The 17,172-nt window shown below is 37.7% G+C and overlaps 1 protein-coding gene across 3 annotated transcripts in view; it reads left to right on the top strand.

The window, feature by feature from the left end:
* Positions 1-17,172, top strand: part of STXBP6 (syntaxin binding protein 6) — a 109,297-nt gene that overhangs the window by 19,732 nt on the left and 72,393 nt on the right. For all 3 annotated transcript variants that reach the window (XM_007436975.4, XM_025172368.2, XM_088145414.1), the window contains exon 2: positions 12,240-12,414. In XM_007436975.4, coding sequence (XP_007437037.1) covers positions 12,261-12,414 — 154 coding nt within the window. In that variant the 5' untranslated portion in view covers positions 12,240-12,260. The remainder of the gene's footprint in view (positions 1-12,239; positions 12,415-17,172) is intronic.

Genomic DNA, 17,172 nt, shown 5'->3' on the forward strand with positions numbered 1-17,172 from the left:
ATTTTGCTACAATAGGCTCTGTTCTTAAATATGGGTCATTCATAAACCTGGCATTCTTAATGCTGTAATGTAACCCTGTAACCTGTAGCAAAGTTAGAAGGAAGTGAAATACAAAAAATACAAACTTAGTGCAGCTTTAAACCTTTAAAGCTTAAAACTGCAGTAAGATTTCTGTGTAGGTAGTAAGGATTCACAAAAACAAGCTTTGTGCATTTAATTTACCTATTAAAGAAAAGCTGTGTCTCACTTGTAGTCAAGCCATTAGTTATTTCTCTCTCCTTCTGCACTGTAAGTTGAGAAAAATGCCCTAGGCGATAAAAGAATAACAATCTGCTTTTTGAAGATTAGATCAGAATTCTGTCCAGCCTTGCACAAGACCATTCTGTCCAACTACATGAAGTTTATTTATATAAAATGCGTAATGAAAGTAATGAATGTGTACAGTATCAAAAACTATACCAGGCTATTTGTCTCTACTGCTGAGCAATTTGGCAGAGCCAAATAGATTTCTATTGGGATCCCTGTAGGGCTTCAGACAACTCCCATGTTGGACAAAGATGTTTAAAAAGGGATGAATAGGAACACCTCATAGTGGACTTTTTTGCTATGTTTTATGGTGTTCACTTGCAGTAATCATGACTGATAGCTGCACCGTGATCAGTGGGCAAAAGTTCACATGCACAGATGTTCTGAAGGACACTACAGTGCAGAGAAAAAAATATTAAGAGTGTGGACAACATGACTGGGAAAAATAGATAAGATGTAAGGTCCCTTATTTTCTTTTTACCTACTAGTGCTTAACTCCAATAAGTATATGAGAAATTTGGTGCTGATACAGGAAATTAGTAAAAGTACTTATGTTTGGTAATGATCTGTGACAATCTAGATAAATCTTGTTAGCAAATTAACATTGTTCAGTAGGACTGTGAGAAATAATAAATTGTTTTGGAAAAATGGTTTTTCCAATGACTTTTTGTTTGTGAGATTTTTAGTACACTTACTTTTCAAACACTTGAACTGCTAAGAAGAAAGATAATAAAAGGTAATAATGATGATAGGGTTTTTTTTCCTCCCTATTGAGATTCTTTAATTATTTTCTTTGAGTCTTTAAAGCACCTAATCTCTCCTTTTTTCCCTCTCTCATAGACACATACATAGGCAGTACTAGAAACCAGTTGGATATCTTCCAAAATATGATATCACAATTCATATGAAGTTTTGGACAATAAAGTATATCTTCCCAAAAGATTCCTTTCAAAATCTATTTTTACACACTGACAAACTGATTTTTATCAGAAAATGAATCTTGCCACCTTCTATGGAACAGCTTCTAGATTTCTCTGCATAGTCATTTATGCATATATACATACATAAATAAGATCAAAAAGGAATTGAAAAGAAAACTGATGCCTTGCTTGTGATTATGACATCACAGTGAGCTGCAATCACATGATCACCATTTGCAACTTTCCTTGCCAGCTTCCCACAAGCAAAGTCAGTGGGGATGCTGGCAGGGAAGGTTGCAAGTCCGTTCCTGAAAGTTGCTCCCAGGGATCTTGTACTCCACAGCACTCCCACCAGCATCAACCCCCGCCCACACTCCGTAGCACCTGCCCACTCAGCCCCACTCAGCAATGCTGCAGCACCCCCCTTGCCTGCCCACTGCCCTTGCCAGCCAGCCTGTGCTCCCCACCGGCCTGCCCATGCTCCCCAGCACCCACCTGTGGCACCCTCCCAACCCCCCCATGGCATCTCCTGCACTACTTACTTAGGACTTCCGCCTCTTCCCACTTAACAACCCATGTGGTCCTTGGGTTACAATGGCAAGCAGGACTGCCGGGGTTGCCATCACTAAACTATGCACTCACATGACATCATGCCTTACGACCGCATTGCTTAGTGATGGCAATCCTGGTCCCAATTACCACTGTAACCCGAGGATTACCTGTAAGTCAATAAAACTTTAACTTAAAGAAAAAGTGATATCAAATTTCCTTAGGCCAGTTGGCTTCTTGTTTGTTTATTTTTTGCAGTTTTCATTCTGATAGGACTATCTTGATAGGGTTTAAGTGCTCAGAGCAAAAACCGGTTCTGACAGCAAAGCAAGATGATGGCTTCATGCTTATAATATTTATTTGATGAATTACGCTCATGTGTTAATCTGTCATCATTTTGCATTCATCTTTCCCAATTATTTGTATGAACTATTATTTTTGTCCTGCTGTTAACAGCTGAATTCAGTGTCATGTATGTGACTTGAGAAATATCTGGATGAATTGTATCCGTGTGAAATCATATTCATTGCTCATCATAATATGCTGTAAGCAAGATATGTCTGTCTCATGGCTGATGCAACAGCATGACTAAACATTCTGTAAATAATGGGCAAGTTACACTGGCTAAATCTCAGTGTTGTAAGGTCACTCTTTCAGTCCATCTTGATCTTCTTTGGAAGGATTTATTGAAAACACTATAGATAAAAGACAGTGGAGTGCAAGGGAGCAAACCCCCGGAAACACTCACCAGCACTGATGATGTTACCTAGTTGGGTAATAAAGCATCTGCAAGCAAACCACCAAGCTCAGGGAGTATCAAAGACTCCACAGTTCAACCCCGAGCTACAGATATTCTCTTCTATTAGATAAAAGACATTGAGCCCTTTATTTTAGTATGAATTAAGTTTAAGGACAGTTGATTGCTGTCGCTCTAGATTCATGGAATGAAATAAGAATATTTTGTTCCCATGCTCAGTGGGCTTCTTTAAGGAGTTTCTTCCCCTTACCCTTCAGAATAAGGGGGAGCTTGAACTCTGTGCTGCAGTTGACTTTTTTTTACATGTTTGGCTTCCTGCCATTGCTAGAAACGGAGATATTGGTGTTTTATCTCAGTTTCATGCTTGGGAGACTGGGAGGAAGCCAAGTAAATGCCATAGCTGTGATGTTTTAGTAGTATCTCACATAGCAATACTAGAAACTGGTACTTGTTCATTATTCATTCTGCAGTTAAGAATCTTTCACCACATAGGAATAATATCCAAAGTATAAAATGGCCTTTATTAGATATGCTGAACAATTAATCCCTTTTCTGCGCATTACCCTTTTAAATATTTGAACGATTTATAGAGGATTCTCTAAGCCCTCTTTTCAGTAACTTTACAGATTTTTTTTTCCAACTGCCTTCTGCATTTTACTTGCCATTTATGTCCTGATCCTCTTAGTTTGTCTTGAAACACTTTTATCTGAAACTGAGCTTGGATATATGACTGTAGATAGATTCCAAATCTAGACGGTTATAAGGGCTTCTACCCTCGACTCTACTTGGTTAGTTTTTTAAATGTATCGCCCTGGCAAAACACCCACAGAGGCATAAATAAAAATCACTGATATGTGAAGAAAACACATATCATCATTGTGTCAGATGGCTCTCATGAGCCTCATGAAGCAGCTAAAAGTCCTTTGGCTGTTCATGCCTTACTGCAGTGGGTGAAGGAGGAAGTAGCCTGTCTGCTCAAAGCAGGGAGGAGTGTGCCTGTATGTTTCAATATTGGTATAGCTGTATTCCACGTTTCATGCTATGAATTACATGTCATAAAGTCTCACTAAAAAGGTCAAGGTTATGTCTTACAACGAAGGCCTACCTTAATGAGAGGTTCCTCTTGCCTGAAATAAAATCTGCATCTCATTTGCTATATAATCCAGTTTCTGATAAAGGTAGAATCGTTTTTGTTTAAAGCAAAAATCTTACACTGTTAATAATTGTCCTTAACTGTATTTGACATTGCCTCTTATTCTGGAAATTGATCTTATTTCACTGTGTTCCTCATTATTATGCTCACACAGAAGTGTCAGGATTTTTAAATGAAAGTTTACTGAAAAAGTTATGATGGCCTAGTTAGTGTATAATGTTAACATAGAGTTGATCAGTTGACATCCTGCACTAATTGAGAAATTTTGCTAAAGCTGTCAACCCAAGTACTACATACCATAGTAGGTCTTCCAGACTAGATCAGAATATTACTGATTATCATGTAAACTAAACCACACCTTGAAAGTATGTATCTGGTTTCTCTTTCAGAATATTAAAAGGAAAAGATTGTATAGTTTTCCTAAGAAACAGGCAAATCTTTCCTGATTTTCAGCCTTCGTGTTTTGCAGCAGTGTGAACCAAACTTTTAATTACCTTTCACCCAGGAATTCTGGTAAACTGTTTTTCTCCAGTTCTCTTTTCTTTTTTTTTAACCAAATTATTCATGATGCAGAAATAAATCTGTAGTTGTCACCTATTGCTAATTCAGTAGAAAGATATAGCCAGTTGGAACTTGGTGACACATATAGTACAGTGACTTAGTGCAAATTGCCCTAGATACACAGCAATTACTAGGTTTTACTTTTTGGGTTCTGTTGTATGAATTTGGTTATTGTAGTTTATAAATCATAGTTGATAGCTTAGTGTAACATGTGAACTTAGTCAGTTGTGGCTTAGGTAACTGATTAAATCAAATAGTAACTTTTGAGGGCTTATACAGCACACTATGTATTAGTTCTGTTTGCACTTAAAACATGCTTTTATTTATTTAGCAAATTTATATGGCTGCCTATCTCACTGGACATGACTCTGGGCTGTGTACAATCAGCAACAATTAAGACAATTATACTGCTGTATAATTGAAACTGTAATGTTCCTGTGAATGGCTTTGTTATCAAAATATACAAAAGCGACAAGGAACTGAGATCTTTGTGAATTTAACATATTGAAAATGTTTATGTAAGACAAGAAATACAGTATGTAAATAGCTTTTCGTGTGAAATGCTGATAGAGCTGCCGATGAAACATTTTCCAAGGTTTTAATGGTTTACCTTGTACTGTGTATTTGTGGACTTCAACACTCAGAATTCCCCAGCCAGTATGCAGAGTTGAAGTCTACACCTTTTAAAGCCACCAAGTTTGAAAAACACTTATCCAAAGGTTTCCGAGTGAGCTTCCATGAAACCTGACTCTCCCAGAACATAGTCCATTATTTCACCTGCCCTGCTACAATGGCTTTGCCAAGAGTCTCAAAGAGAATTTCCAAGGTTGCAGCTTTAACAAGACTTTTTTACTTGCTGGACTTACGAAAGTCAGGAAAAGTGAAATACTATTTATTGTGGCACTCCTGCATCATTATGGAAGAAACGTCATTAACACAATCTAGGAAATGTTGCTGTAATTCATGGTTTTAAACCCTGTTAATGACGTTTCTTGCATAATGATGCAGGAGTGCCACAATAAATAGTATTTCACTTTTCCTGACTTTCGTTTATCCCAGTGCTTTTCAAACTTGGCAGCTTTAAAAGGTGTGGACTTCAACTCTGCATGCTGGCTAGGGAATTCTGAGAGTTGAAGTCCACACATCTTAAAGTTGCCAAGTTTGAAAAGCACTGGGATAAACGCTGTCTCTCAGCCCATCTTCTGTCCCACAGGATGGTTGTTGTGGGAAAAATAGGAGTACTATATAGGCTTTCTTCAGAGCTTCTGGAGGAAGAGATTAATAAGCGAATAAATATTGCTTCTTTTGTCTCAAAGGAAATTTTAATAAACTTGAGTATTCTTCTCAGTCAGATTTTTTTCCCCCGTTTTTCCTAAGTATTGGACTATTGGAAAACCTTCCCTGCAGAGGTATGGATAGCCCTGACCCCACTGGCATTTTGTTAATTAGTTAAAGGCTACCTGTGATGTTTATTAATACAGTAGTGTTTTAATATTTAATGTTGAGTGTTTACTTTTGTACAAGTAGTCCTCGCTTAACGACCGTTAGTTGAACGATGGTTCAAAGTTATGACAGCCTCAGAAAAAGTGCTTTACGAACTGTACTCTCACTTAGGACCATCGCAAACCATCACACCACTCCCCATGGTCATGTGATTGCGATTTGTGACCTTTTTAATGACAGTTGTTAAATGAATCACTGTGGTTGTTAAGCTAATCACACGGTTGTTAATTGAATCACATGATTGTTAAATGAATCACCTGGTCATTAAGTGAATTCTGGCAAAAAAAGTCCATTGGGGAAGCTGGATTTGCTTAACAACCATGTGATTTGCTTAACGACCATGGTGATTTGCTTAACGGCCTTTGCAAAAATGGTCATAAAATAGGATCTGGTCATTTGGTGACTTGCTTAATGACTGCCCTGCTTAACAGCCAATTTTCTTGTCCCTATTGTGGTAGTTAAGCAAGGACTACCTGTACTGAGTTTTGCACTTGACTTTGTTGTATTTTACCCAGAGTCTGTTAAGTTTGGAGAAGGTTATAAATACCAACTTAATAAATAAATGAGTGGATAAATAAATAACATTTGCACTGAAGGGAGCCCATATATATAGGGCTATCCTGTTTAATGTGACTAAGTACCCTTGTAGTGGTTTTCTGTTCAGTGTCCCTCTCTTTCAGAAAAATACATGGTAATTAAAGTGGTGATCCCAGGCTGGGATTTATTGCCTCTTCTAATCTACTTTAAAGCCTGAGCTTATCAAGAGACTGCCTGGAAACATTTGCTACTCAGTTCAAGTGAGCAGTTTAAAAAAAGTCTTTCCTGAGCTCAAGTCCAGTTGAAATACATTTAAAAACAGTTGTAAGATGTACTTGAGGACAATTTTTAAAAACAGTTGCTTTTTTCACTAGAGTATTCAAAATCCAGTATGCTAATTAGCAAATTAATTTTTTCAACAGTTAAATTTCTGAATGCAAATGAAGATAGATTTATTTATTTATCAAATTTATATGGCCACCCATCTCACAAAAGGTGACTCTGGGCAATGTGGGAAGTAACTGATTAAATGTTTATATGGGTAACCAAAGTGGTATTTGAATATGAGCAATTTAGGCTTATACCATCTTTCATATATGAAGTTTCTATTCTTCTCTGTGTAAGAACTCTTTATCTGAGTGAAGTGAAAACTCTTTCCTATGTAAAAGAAACACCAACTTTACAATTACAAGTGAATTTCTCTAGCTGCCAAACTCTTCAAAATAAGAATGTGACCTCTCTTGACCCACTGAGCCCAATACTCCCCGTGGTTTACGAAGGAGTTGAGGATTTTGAAAAGGATTAAGAGACGTCTAGAGCACCACTGGAGGAAAACAAGGACTGAATCTGACCGAACACAGGCTAGAGCCACTATTAAGGCCTATCTTGTGGCGGTAAGAGCAGCAAAACATCAACATTTCTCCATTCTTATTGCATCTGCAGAATGTCAACCAGTGGCCCTGTTTAAGATCACTCGATTTCTTCTGGGAAAGGTGAGTGACCCACCCACAGGGCCTCACAGAGGAATTTTCTGGGCATCTGGTGGATAAAATCACTCGGATATGTTCCCAGTTGGATGCCAAGCATGTGGCATCCCATGTCACCCCATCCAGCCTAAACTGGAAACAGTTCAGACATGGTCAGTGGACTGTGCAAAACCATTCATAAGGCTGCTTTGCGAAGCAAATCAAGTGTTCCTCTGAACATGCTGCTTAAAGCTTAGAATCTCTGTGTCTTGAAGATTTGGCACCATTGCTTTGAGGGGCTTTGCACATTGTCCAAGTATGTGTGTGAATACACAGATGGCATGGAGAAGTCCCCAAAGTAGCCTCACTAAACCTTTGAGAGAATGTGGTTGTTGAACACTTCAACGTTCAGAGGGGTGCTTTAGGAAAAACATTTCTGAAAGGTTTTGCGCATCCATAATGAAAGATCCCTGTTGCTATATTGACTAGGGTGGGAAAAGGTTGAAAAAAACAAAAACATAGCCTAATCACAGGCCACAGAACAGCTCAGTTGCAGAGCTTGGAACATCTGGAGCTTTCAAAATGAAATTGGTCAAGCATGTTTCATTCTGATTTTCATGCTAAATTCTTGGAACTCATGTATTTTGTTTCAGGTTTGGTTGAAACGTTTTGCACGCCCATATATATTTCTGTATCATAGCAGATAACAGTATCTAACTTGTCTTTAAAAACTAAGTAGGGTCAGATCTGGTTAATACTTGAACGGGAGATATCCCTTGGCTGATATGTATAAATCAGGCAAAAAATTAAAATCTGATCCCGGTTCAAATGAGAAATTAAGAACTTGAAAGAATCCTTATTGCAGCAAATATTTTCTGTGTATAATGGTTAAATTATATCTCCAAATTCTGGAATTTGTCTGATTATAAGGAACTTGAAATATATTGTACCGAGGCTGTTGCATTATGTGTACTTTTCAAAAACTCAGAAACAACAACATCCCAGGGCTATAGACTAGACTGAGAAGATGATGATGATGATGATAATAATAAAATAAATAAATAAATAAATAAATAAAATAAAATAAATAAATAAATAAAAAAATAAAATAAAAATCCTGAAGAAGGTATGGGAACCACTTCCATTCAGCTGCACATAAAACAACATGTACAGGTACCACGAAGAGCCAAGGTCATCTCAAGGGTGACTTCACTTTTCACCTTTCTCTGTTCTGTAGTTTCTCAGAAATAAGTGTTTAATGAGATTTACTTGCAGGCAAGTATATACAGGATTGGAACACAAAGCCGAGAGTTATATGGTGTATTTTATCTTAGACTTAGTGAGTAAATCACACTTTTAACTGATATAGTACATCAGATTTTTTTTTTCTGAATTCCCTCCCCCTCCCCCCTGAAAAAAAACTCAATTGCTGGTCTCTCTGGTACTTATGACACATGCAATGCTTTAAAATATGCGTACTTAAGCAATTGTTTCCTGAAATGCTTGAAATATCTGGATGTTTACATACCCTGTGATTTTAATGCATGGTGCTTACTTTCCAGTGAAAAAAGGCTTGTCTGAAATCCAAATATCTGGGCTTTCTTGGAAAGATACCAAGAGATAAGAGTTAAAGGGGTAGTAGATTTGAAACCAATTGAATACTTTTTTTTTAATACGACTGGAAGTATAGCTTACTTCTCATATATTTGTATGCTTATTACTGAGAAATGCCACACCTGTGCATATTAAGGTTGCTATTGTAAATAGGAAGAACGATGTAATCCCATCAGTGTGTGACGTACTTGTAAAACAAGCGAGGATCCACTTTCGGTAAGGCCATTCTGAGCAGCACGTCACTATTTTTTGAACAGGAAGCACCTTGGCAGTAGTGGGTCGTTTTTCTCCTTTTCTATTCTGCTGTACCAAAAAATAAAACAGATTCATAACGAAGTTAATAAACTTTCTATGAACGTTTTCATATGCCATGGCATTTTAGAAGCGTTCTAAAAGATGTATTTGCTCAAGCTGACCTATCTATCTAATAATGCTTATGACTGAGTGCTGTTACATTTCAAGGTGGTCAGTGAGACCATTGATAGGTACATCTGTCTGGAATCTGGTAACAAATAAAAGAACGACTCAGTATATTAGGAAGAAACGCAGTGCAGGTATATGCTCCGTTTTTAATTCTATAATGCAGTATCTTTTCTTCCAAGCTTTGATATAAAGCATCGGTTGATAGCATGTGAAAAAAATTAAATTAGTATGTGTACTTACTGAAGTATTCCCTAAATGTCTAGATCAGTCTTCCCTGGCCTAACATCTTCTGGCACTGTGGAGCTATGGTTCCCATTATCTGCTAATCAGTGTGACCAATGCTTATGCTAGCTTTGGGTAATAGGAGTTATAATCCAACCTTTCTGGAGAAAACCAGGCTGGAAAGGGTTGATCTTATTTAACAATTATTTCCTGTTCTTGCAGTGCTTGTACATAGAGTGGACTAGTTTCACACGTCTGATGGTAGAGCCATTATCCAATGCTGGTGATACCAATTTTGTCAATCCTGGTTACTTTTCTTGGCCATAGAAAGCTTTAATCCAAGTCCATCTTCTGTATTCCCCTCTCTTGTGTATTTATAAGTTTATTGCTGAGAAATGCCATCTCTGTGCATAGGGGGGAATACGGAAGATGGTCTTGAATTAAAGCTTTCTATGGCCAAGAAAAGTAATTGCTGTGGAGGCAAACTTACTGGCATGTATGTTGAGGAAATGTTTATGAAGACTGCTTCAATTTATGTTTTGTGCCTTTTATACTGAGGAAGAAGACCCTGGATTTAAATTTTTCCCCATGAGGGGAGTTGATTAAAAAAGAAAAATCTTGTGCCATAATCAGCCCGCTCATCTTATCAGGAGTTGCTAACTTCAGCTGAAGTCAGCCCTAGGCCTCCTCATCATGCCTCAACAAACGTATGCAGGTGATATACCTGTATATGTGTATATGGGCAAGACTAGTTCAAAGAACCACTGAATATTGAGTATTGAAGTTCCATGCGGTAAGGAAGGGAAAAATTGTTTTGTTTTTATATATTAAGTATTACAGCTTTCTTGAAAGTCTTCAAATAATCTGGGAGATGGTTTGGAATTTGAACTTAATGAATCTGGTTGAATTCTTTTTGGTACAGCAGTTCTTTTAAATCTACTTCAGCTAATCATCAAGAAGTGACCATAAAAATAATCCATACATGACACTACACCTCAGTGAGTGGTAAACAGATTGTTACATATGACCATCTTTGGTCATTATGTCCAATAAGTCAGTCTTTTTGGCTGAAAGTTTTGAAAGCATTAGGAGAGTCAGCACTCTTTCATCATGAATCCTGTTGGCTTATTATACATATTTCCTAAGACACATACATTAATGCATCGTTAAAAATAAATACTTTTGGTTTTGCTAGGTCCTAGATTTGTTATTGCAAAACACTAGAAAATTAAAATATATCTTTCATGAAACTAGTAGGATTTAGGACTGTGCAAATTGCTCTGACTGAAAAATTAATACAATAACAAAGTCCCTGTTCAGTTGTTACTGTCATGTATTCAGTCCAGCATGACAGGAGCAGGGAGCACTGTATCTCCCCACCCCCACCCCGTATCCTACTTCTCTCTTTTTCATTTGTTTTGATTTGTTTTTAATTTTTTTTTCTTTGTGCTACAAGTTCCTGTTCAGCAATTATTAAACACTATGGTGCTGAGTCTTCTGCTGTATGGAGTGCAACATTGCATTTACAAAGATATATAGGTCTTAGAAGTGACTTACTCAAAATGTATAAGAACTACAGGTAGTTCTCAACTTATGACCAGTTGTTCAGTGACCCTTTGAAGTTACAGTGGTGCTGAATTAAGGGACTTACGACCCATGCCCAAAGTTACAGCCATTGCAGTGCCCAGCAATCACATGATAAAAATGTGGGCACTTAGCCCACCCACACTACCGCAGGGGCACATCAACTCCCCCACCTGTCTATCTGCCCCCCTTCTATGTCCTTTTGGCCCCCTGCTGTCCTGCACTGCACCACCCCAGCTGACCTTCATCGTCTTCTTGCTCCCACTGCTGATGAGGCATGCCTGGCCTGGTTGCTGGACTGAGCTGGGGCTGGGCTTTGTGCTGTGGGGTAAAAAAAAAAACAATAGCCCCAGATCTGCAGTGTGCTGAAAAGCCCCTTTGTGCTCTGCTCCTGGACCAGGCTGGGGCTGGCTTTGTACTGCCAAAAAAAAAAAAAAAAAAAAGTAAAAAGCAGCCCCTGAGCCACAGCATGCCAAAAAAACCCCTTTGGTCATGCTCCTAGGCCAGGCTGGGCCTTGCTTCACACTGTGCTGTGGCTCAAGGGCTGTTTTTACTTTTTTTTTTTTCACAGCATGAAACCAGCCTCGGCCCAGCCCCAGGAGCATGGCCCAAAGAGGCTTTTTGGCACGCTGTGGCTCGGGTTGAGATTTCTATGAAAGTTGCTCAGTTATGATTGTTCAAAGATGTTGCATCTGAACTGTGCTCACATTTAGATGCTCTGGTTTTTTGTGCCTTTTGTGAATACTGAATATTTGTCACTTCTATCCCTCTAATTTGCTAATTCCTCATCTCATTGTACTGAAACCCCTTGTGTTATTGCTTACATTTTGCTCTTTGACTGTAAATTGTTTACTTACTTAAATAAAAGCCAAAAAGACCCTCCCTCATCCCCTCCATATCAGCCCAAAGACCTTCTTGTTCCATCCTCTCCATACTGAAGATGCTAACCAGCCAGGCAAGTTGTCCAGTGGCAAAGATCTTGCTGTCATGTTAATGGTCAGATTATTCTAGACTGAATATGTTATTTGTTATTTTGTATATATGTCAGTGCAAATATGTACTTTTATTAGAGGAGAGGGGACAGAAAACCAGTTTGTTATATAAATGTTTCTTCAAAAAAGTAACACTGTACAAATTCATTTTAGGAACATCTTCCGTCTGTTATAATGAGTGTCAAATCTGCTATCAGTAAAGAGATTTTTGCACCACACGATGAAAGGATGCTGGGTGCCGTCCAAGTAAAAAGGAGAACGAAGAAAAAGATTCCTTTCCTGGCAACTGGGGGTCAGGGTGAATACTTAACCTACATTTGCTTGTCAGGTACGCTAAATTATTTTGAATTTTATCTGTAAAAGTTGATTGATGTGTGTGGTTAAAAATAATGTAGCATCATGAATTTTAATCAGACAGCTAGATGAGAACATAAACCTTCAATATTCACATATTTAAGTATATAAAGGAAATGTATGGACAGAGTTATGGCATGTGATGGTGTCAGTAATATACTTACATAGATTTTCAAATATTTCTCAGTATTTGGCAACATTTATCACAAGATCTATTCATTTAGGCATTAATGTGTCAGTGAAAGAATGGGCCTGCATTTTTGGTATTGCATTAGGATATTTCTTTGTATTGTGTATGTTTCCTGTGGTCTTAAAATGGAAACTAGTGTATATACTTGCAGATGAACCAAGAATTTTGGGTGCCAAAATACACTCCCCAAAATGGGTCCAGCTTATCTGCAGATGGACTGATCTGCGAGTACCGTATTTTTCCGACTATAAGACGATACTTTTTTCTAAAATCCTTACACTAAAAATTGAAGGGCGTCTTATGCAAGGAAGTCAGCCCAGGAGAGAACCGCGCGGTTGCAAAACTGCCCATACTTTGTCTCTGCAAAGAGGCTTCCTCCTATTGCTAGCCTCCAATCACGAGTGAAATAGCTTGACTCTGCAAACGGACTTCCTCCAATCACGAGCCTTATGTAACTAACGTCAGCTGATGCTGAACAAACCAATTGGAGGAAGTCTGTTTGCAGAGACAAGCTATCGGCAGTTTCACTCATGATTGAATGTAATCAGTTTTGCAAAAGAGCATGGAAATAGAGCTGCAGAGAGACGGTTTGGACCTCCTCCCACCAACTGTATCAGGTAAATGTTAACTAATTACTAAATAAAAATGTGTTCTGCACTATCTTTAAAATATTGATTTCTTAATTTTGGGTTGGAAAAGTGGGGGTCGTCTTGTACATGGGGACGTCTTATTGACGGAAAAATACGGTATATACAGTAATACATTTTTAAAGTACCCATATATACTCATGGATAACCCCATCCATGGATAAGCTGATCCTCAAATGTTTAACCAAACTACCATGAAAAATGTGCCATCCGCAGATAAACCAATTGTGAAAATTAAAACCTACAAAAATTTCAAGAGTCAAGTGTTCTAGAAACACTGAACTTTGTAGAGACTGGCGTTATATAAAGATCTCCTCTTTTAGTAAGAAATTCTATATTACATTTTCCATACCTGCAAAAGACTAATGGGCCTACCAATTCACATATTCTCAAGAGATTCCCAAGAGAAACCTGAGACAGATTACTTGTTGATACTACCTAGATATCCTATACTGCCTTCAGCTTTTGACCTAAATATCTGCCTTGTTTTAATCTTATAATCAATTTATCATGAGATTCCCCCAATTTCTGCCACACTCAAGTTTTTGGAGAGGCATAAGCAGCATCATTTTTTAAATTTAGTTATTTACAATATTTGCAGACCATCCCAGTCTTGAAGGATTCTGAACAGCTCCTAACAAAACAGCAATAAAGAGAAACATAATAAAAAGAAAAATTCATTAATCAAATCATGATGGGAAAAATGGTTCTCAATTTTCCTTCATTAAGCTCATTCAGAAACTCAGTTTTTATATTACTTTCTTCTGTTTTGGCTTTGAAAACTTACTCTATTCTAACAGTCAGCAATCTTTTCAGCCTTGCAGTGTCATTGCAAACAGTAATGACCTTGGCATTTCCACCACCCAAAATCTTGCAAAATTGGTAAATCTTGTGAGAATTAGAAAATCTTCATTGTAGAACTCTTGTCAAAGATGAAATTGTGCAAGATTTTTGCCATTTAAAAAAACAAAAAATATTTAAATCCATGTTAGAGTATTTTAGAGCTGTTTTGGTGGACAGCTGGCCATGTTGCTGTATACTATGCCATGATGGTGACAGTCATTATATTTATTAAAATTGCTATTTTATAAACCACCTTTCTGGTCTAAACCATTTCCCAAGGTGATGCTAAAAACTATTAAATCAGACTCATAAAAACAGATTTATAGGCATGCAGTTAAAGCAGATTAAAATACCTTAACTGCATGCCTGAATTTGAAAAAGATTGGGCCAATATAGGAAGGAAATTCCACAGCCAACATGCTGATACAGAAAAAGCTCTGTTTCTGTTAACCTAGACTCTTGCTGATAGGACATTTAACTGGGCCTTTGAGGAAGGTTGTAAATTACCAGAAGACTCATATGGAAAGAGGTTACGTTTCAGGTGTCATAGCCAAACCATATTTTTGTAACTTGTATAAGACTGTTGTGAAAGCCAGTTTGGTGTAGTGGTTAGGGAATCAGGTTAGAAACCGGGAAACTGAGTGCTAGTCCTGCCTGAAACACAAAGCCAGCTGGGTGACCTTGGGCCAGTCACTCTGTCTCAGCCCTAGAAAGAAGGCAGTGGCAAATCACTTCTGAAAAACCTTGCCAAGAAAACTGCAGCAACTTGTGCAGGCAGTTGCCAGGAGTCAACAGTGACTCAAAGGAACACACCTACACACACACACACACACACACACACACAAAGAAGACTGCTATAGAACAGAAAGCAATGGAGCTGCAGTATTTTGACTAGTATTTCCAAATGTCCTTCAAAGAGCTACATGAAGAATGTATTAGTGTAATTTAACTTAGACATGGCTAAATTATGGCTTACTCTTCTCAAAGAAGAGCCACTACTGCAAATGGCATTGGCACCAGTTGTTAGAACAGCTCTGAGTCCAAAAATAATCCTAAATTGGGAATTTTCTGAATATTCTGAACTCAAAACTGCTGTACTGAGTATTTGAAACCAATGTGTTGTTATAAATTTAAGACAAATGTACTGATTTTGTCCTTTCCTCAGAACAAAGAAGATAATTTCAAACAACATTATTATATGGACTATTTCACATATTTCCAGCTGTTGTGAATGCTGTAACTGGCTGGTTTTGTTTTTGTTTTTTCCTTCAAAATATTCTATATCTGCTGTATAAGGTGAAGATGAGGGGAAAACAGCAGTTAATTCTAAATGCATGCTCAGTGGCAGATATTGCTGCAATCAAACCCTGGTCACCAAGTCAGATTAGGTGCTGCATTCAAGGTAGCTGATCCCAAGTATAAGCACTGATGAAGATTGCCCGTCTCATTGCCTGGTAGGCAAGTTATAAAATAGTTCATTTATAGGGCAGTTGAGTTCATAGATTGCATTGTATGTATATACTGTTTTGTGTTGTGCTTTCTTTTGCAGACAGGTAGCCATTAGGCAAGTGCAGAGGCCTCAATGCAGTATGTGTGTTATGCCGTTGAGATTTCCAGGTTATAAGTTGTAAATTCAAATATTTTCTTGTGGATTTTGTTGGTTTGTGTGTTTAGTGTGCAACCTGTGGGTAACCAGACCATTACAGTATGTTCCAGAGTACTTTTAAATATCCAGACTATTATATTGGTTTTGTTGGCTTGTTGAGCTTTAGTGTATATGTGTTGTGTATGGTTTCTACCTGGTCTTGTTTCTTGTTGATACTGGACTTTTCCGGGTAGATTTAAAAGTTAAGAATGGCTGACAAGAGATGAAATTATCACTTTTTAGAAAAGGCAGGAAAAGGATATTGTTTATCCCAACTCAAAAGAGCGCAGGCAGCCTGCTCCATAGAGATTCTTCTATATGTTTCTAAGCTGTGAAGAAACACTGAAAGTTTATTAAATTGTCCATGTCAAGAATTTTTTTCTAGCTTGAAGATGGAATTTTCTCCCCCTTTCTCCTGTGCTGTTGTTGAAACATATACGTATTGCAGTTGTTAAGCAATGCTTGCCAACCTGTAAGATATTCCTCTAGACCAGTAGTATTGAAAACTGTAAAATTTATATCTAAGCATACATTTAGGCAGTTAATAGCATTTCATGTACTTGCTGCTCTGGTGAATATGCACTTCAGTCCATTGCATCAGTGCTTAACTTGTTTGTCATATTGGTAGTTTAAGCCTCATTGCTCTTAACCTAATCAATTTGTATTTCATCTTGCAAAAACTCAGGGCTGCTAAAAGTTTTCTGTTTGTTTGGTGAGGGACAGGTTGGGGTTTTGACTCCAAAAGCAAAACAAAGTCGAAATAAATTTATCTTACTTACTTATATACCTAGCAGCTTGACATGTATGTAATAGACAAGTCCCCAAACAAATTATTTTTCAGCACTTTTGTGAGCACTTAGGTAGGGTTGTTTCAATTCAAAGAAGACAATATGAGTGAGTTGCAAACAAATCATGCAGGACCAACTTTATCTCCTTCAGAGTTATTAACTTAATATATCAGGGAAATGACATAGACATAGTGTACCTGCATCTCAGAAGAGTATTTGACAAAGTCTGTCATGATATTGTCCTTAGTAAAATGAAAAAATACATGCCTGATGCTAATACTGTTAGTTGAACTTACAGTTGGCTGAATAACTAGTCCCAAATAATGTGTTTTAATAGTTTCACTTCAGCACGATGGGATGTTTCAAGTGGAAATCATTTCTAGCAACGATTTTGATGAGAGTATTGAGGGAATACTTAACAGATTTGCAGATTACACAGTGTTGGGGGGTATGGCTAATACTTTAGAGAAGAGAGTAAAGACACAAAAAGATCTCAACAGGCTTCAGCAATGGGCTGAAATTAACAGGGGTAGAATTCAACAAGGAGAAATGTAAAGTTCTACATCAGGGTAGGAAAAATGTAAGGCACTAGTATAGGATGGCATATAGGATGGGGGAG

The sequence above is a fragment of the Python bivittatus genome, unplaced genomic scaffold (assembly GCF_059951505.1).
Source record: "Python bivittatus isolate LINGU-HERP-01145 unplaced genomic scaffold, Pbiv_v1 ctg000480_np1212, whole genome shotgun sequence".
In the NCBI taxonomy this organism is placed as follows: Eukaryota; Metazoa; Chordata; class Lepidosauria; order Squamata; family Pythonidae; genus Python; species Python bivittatus.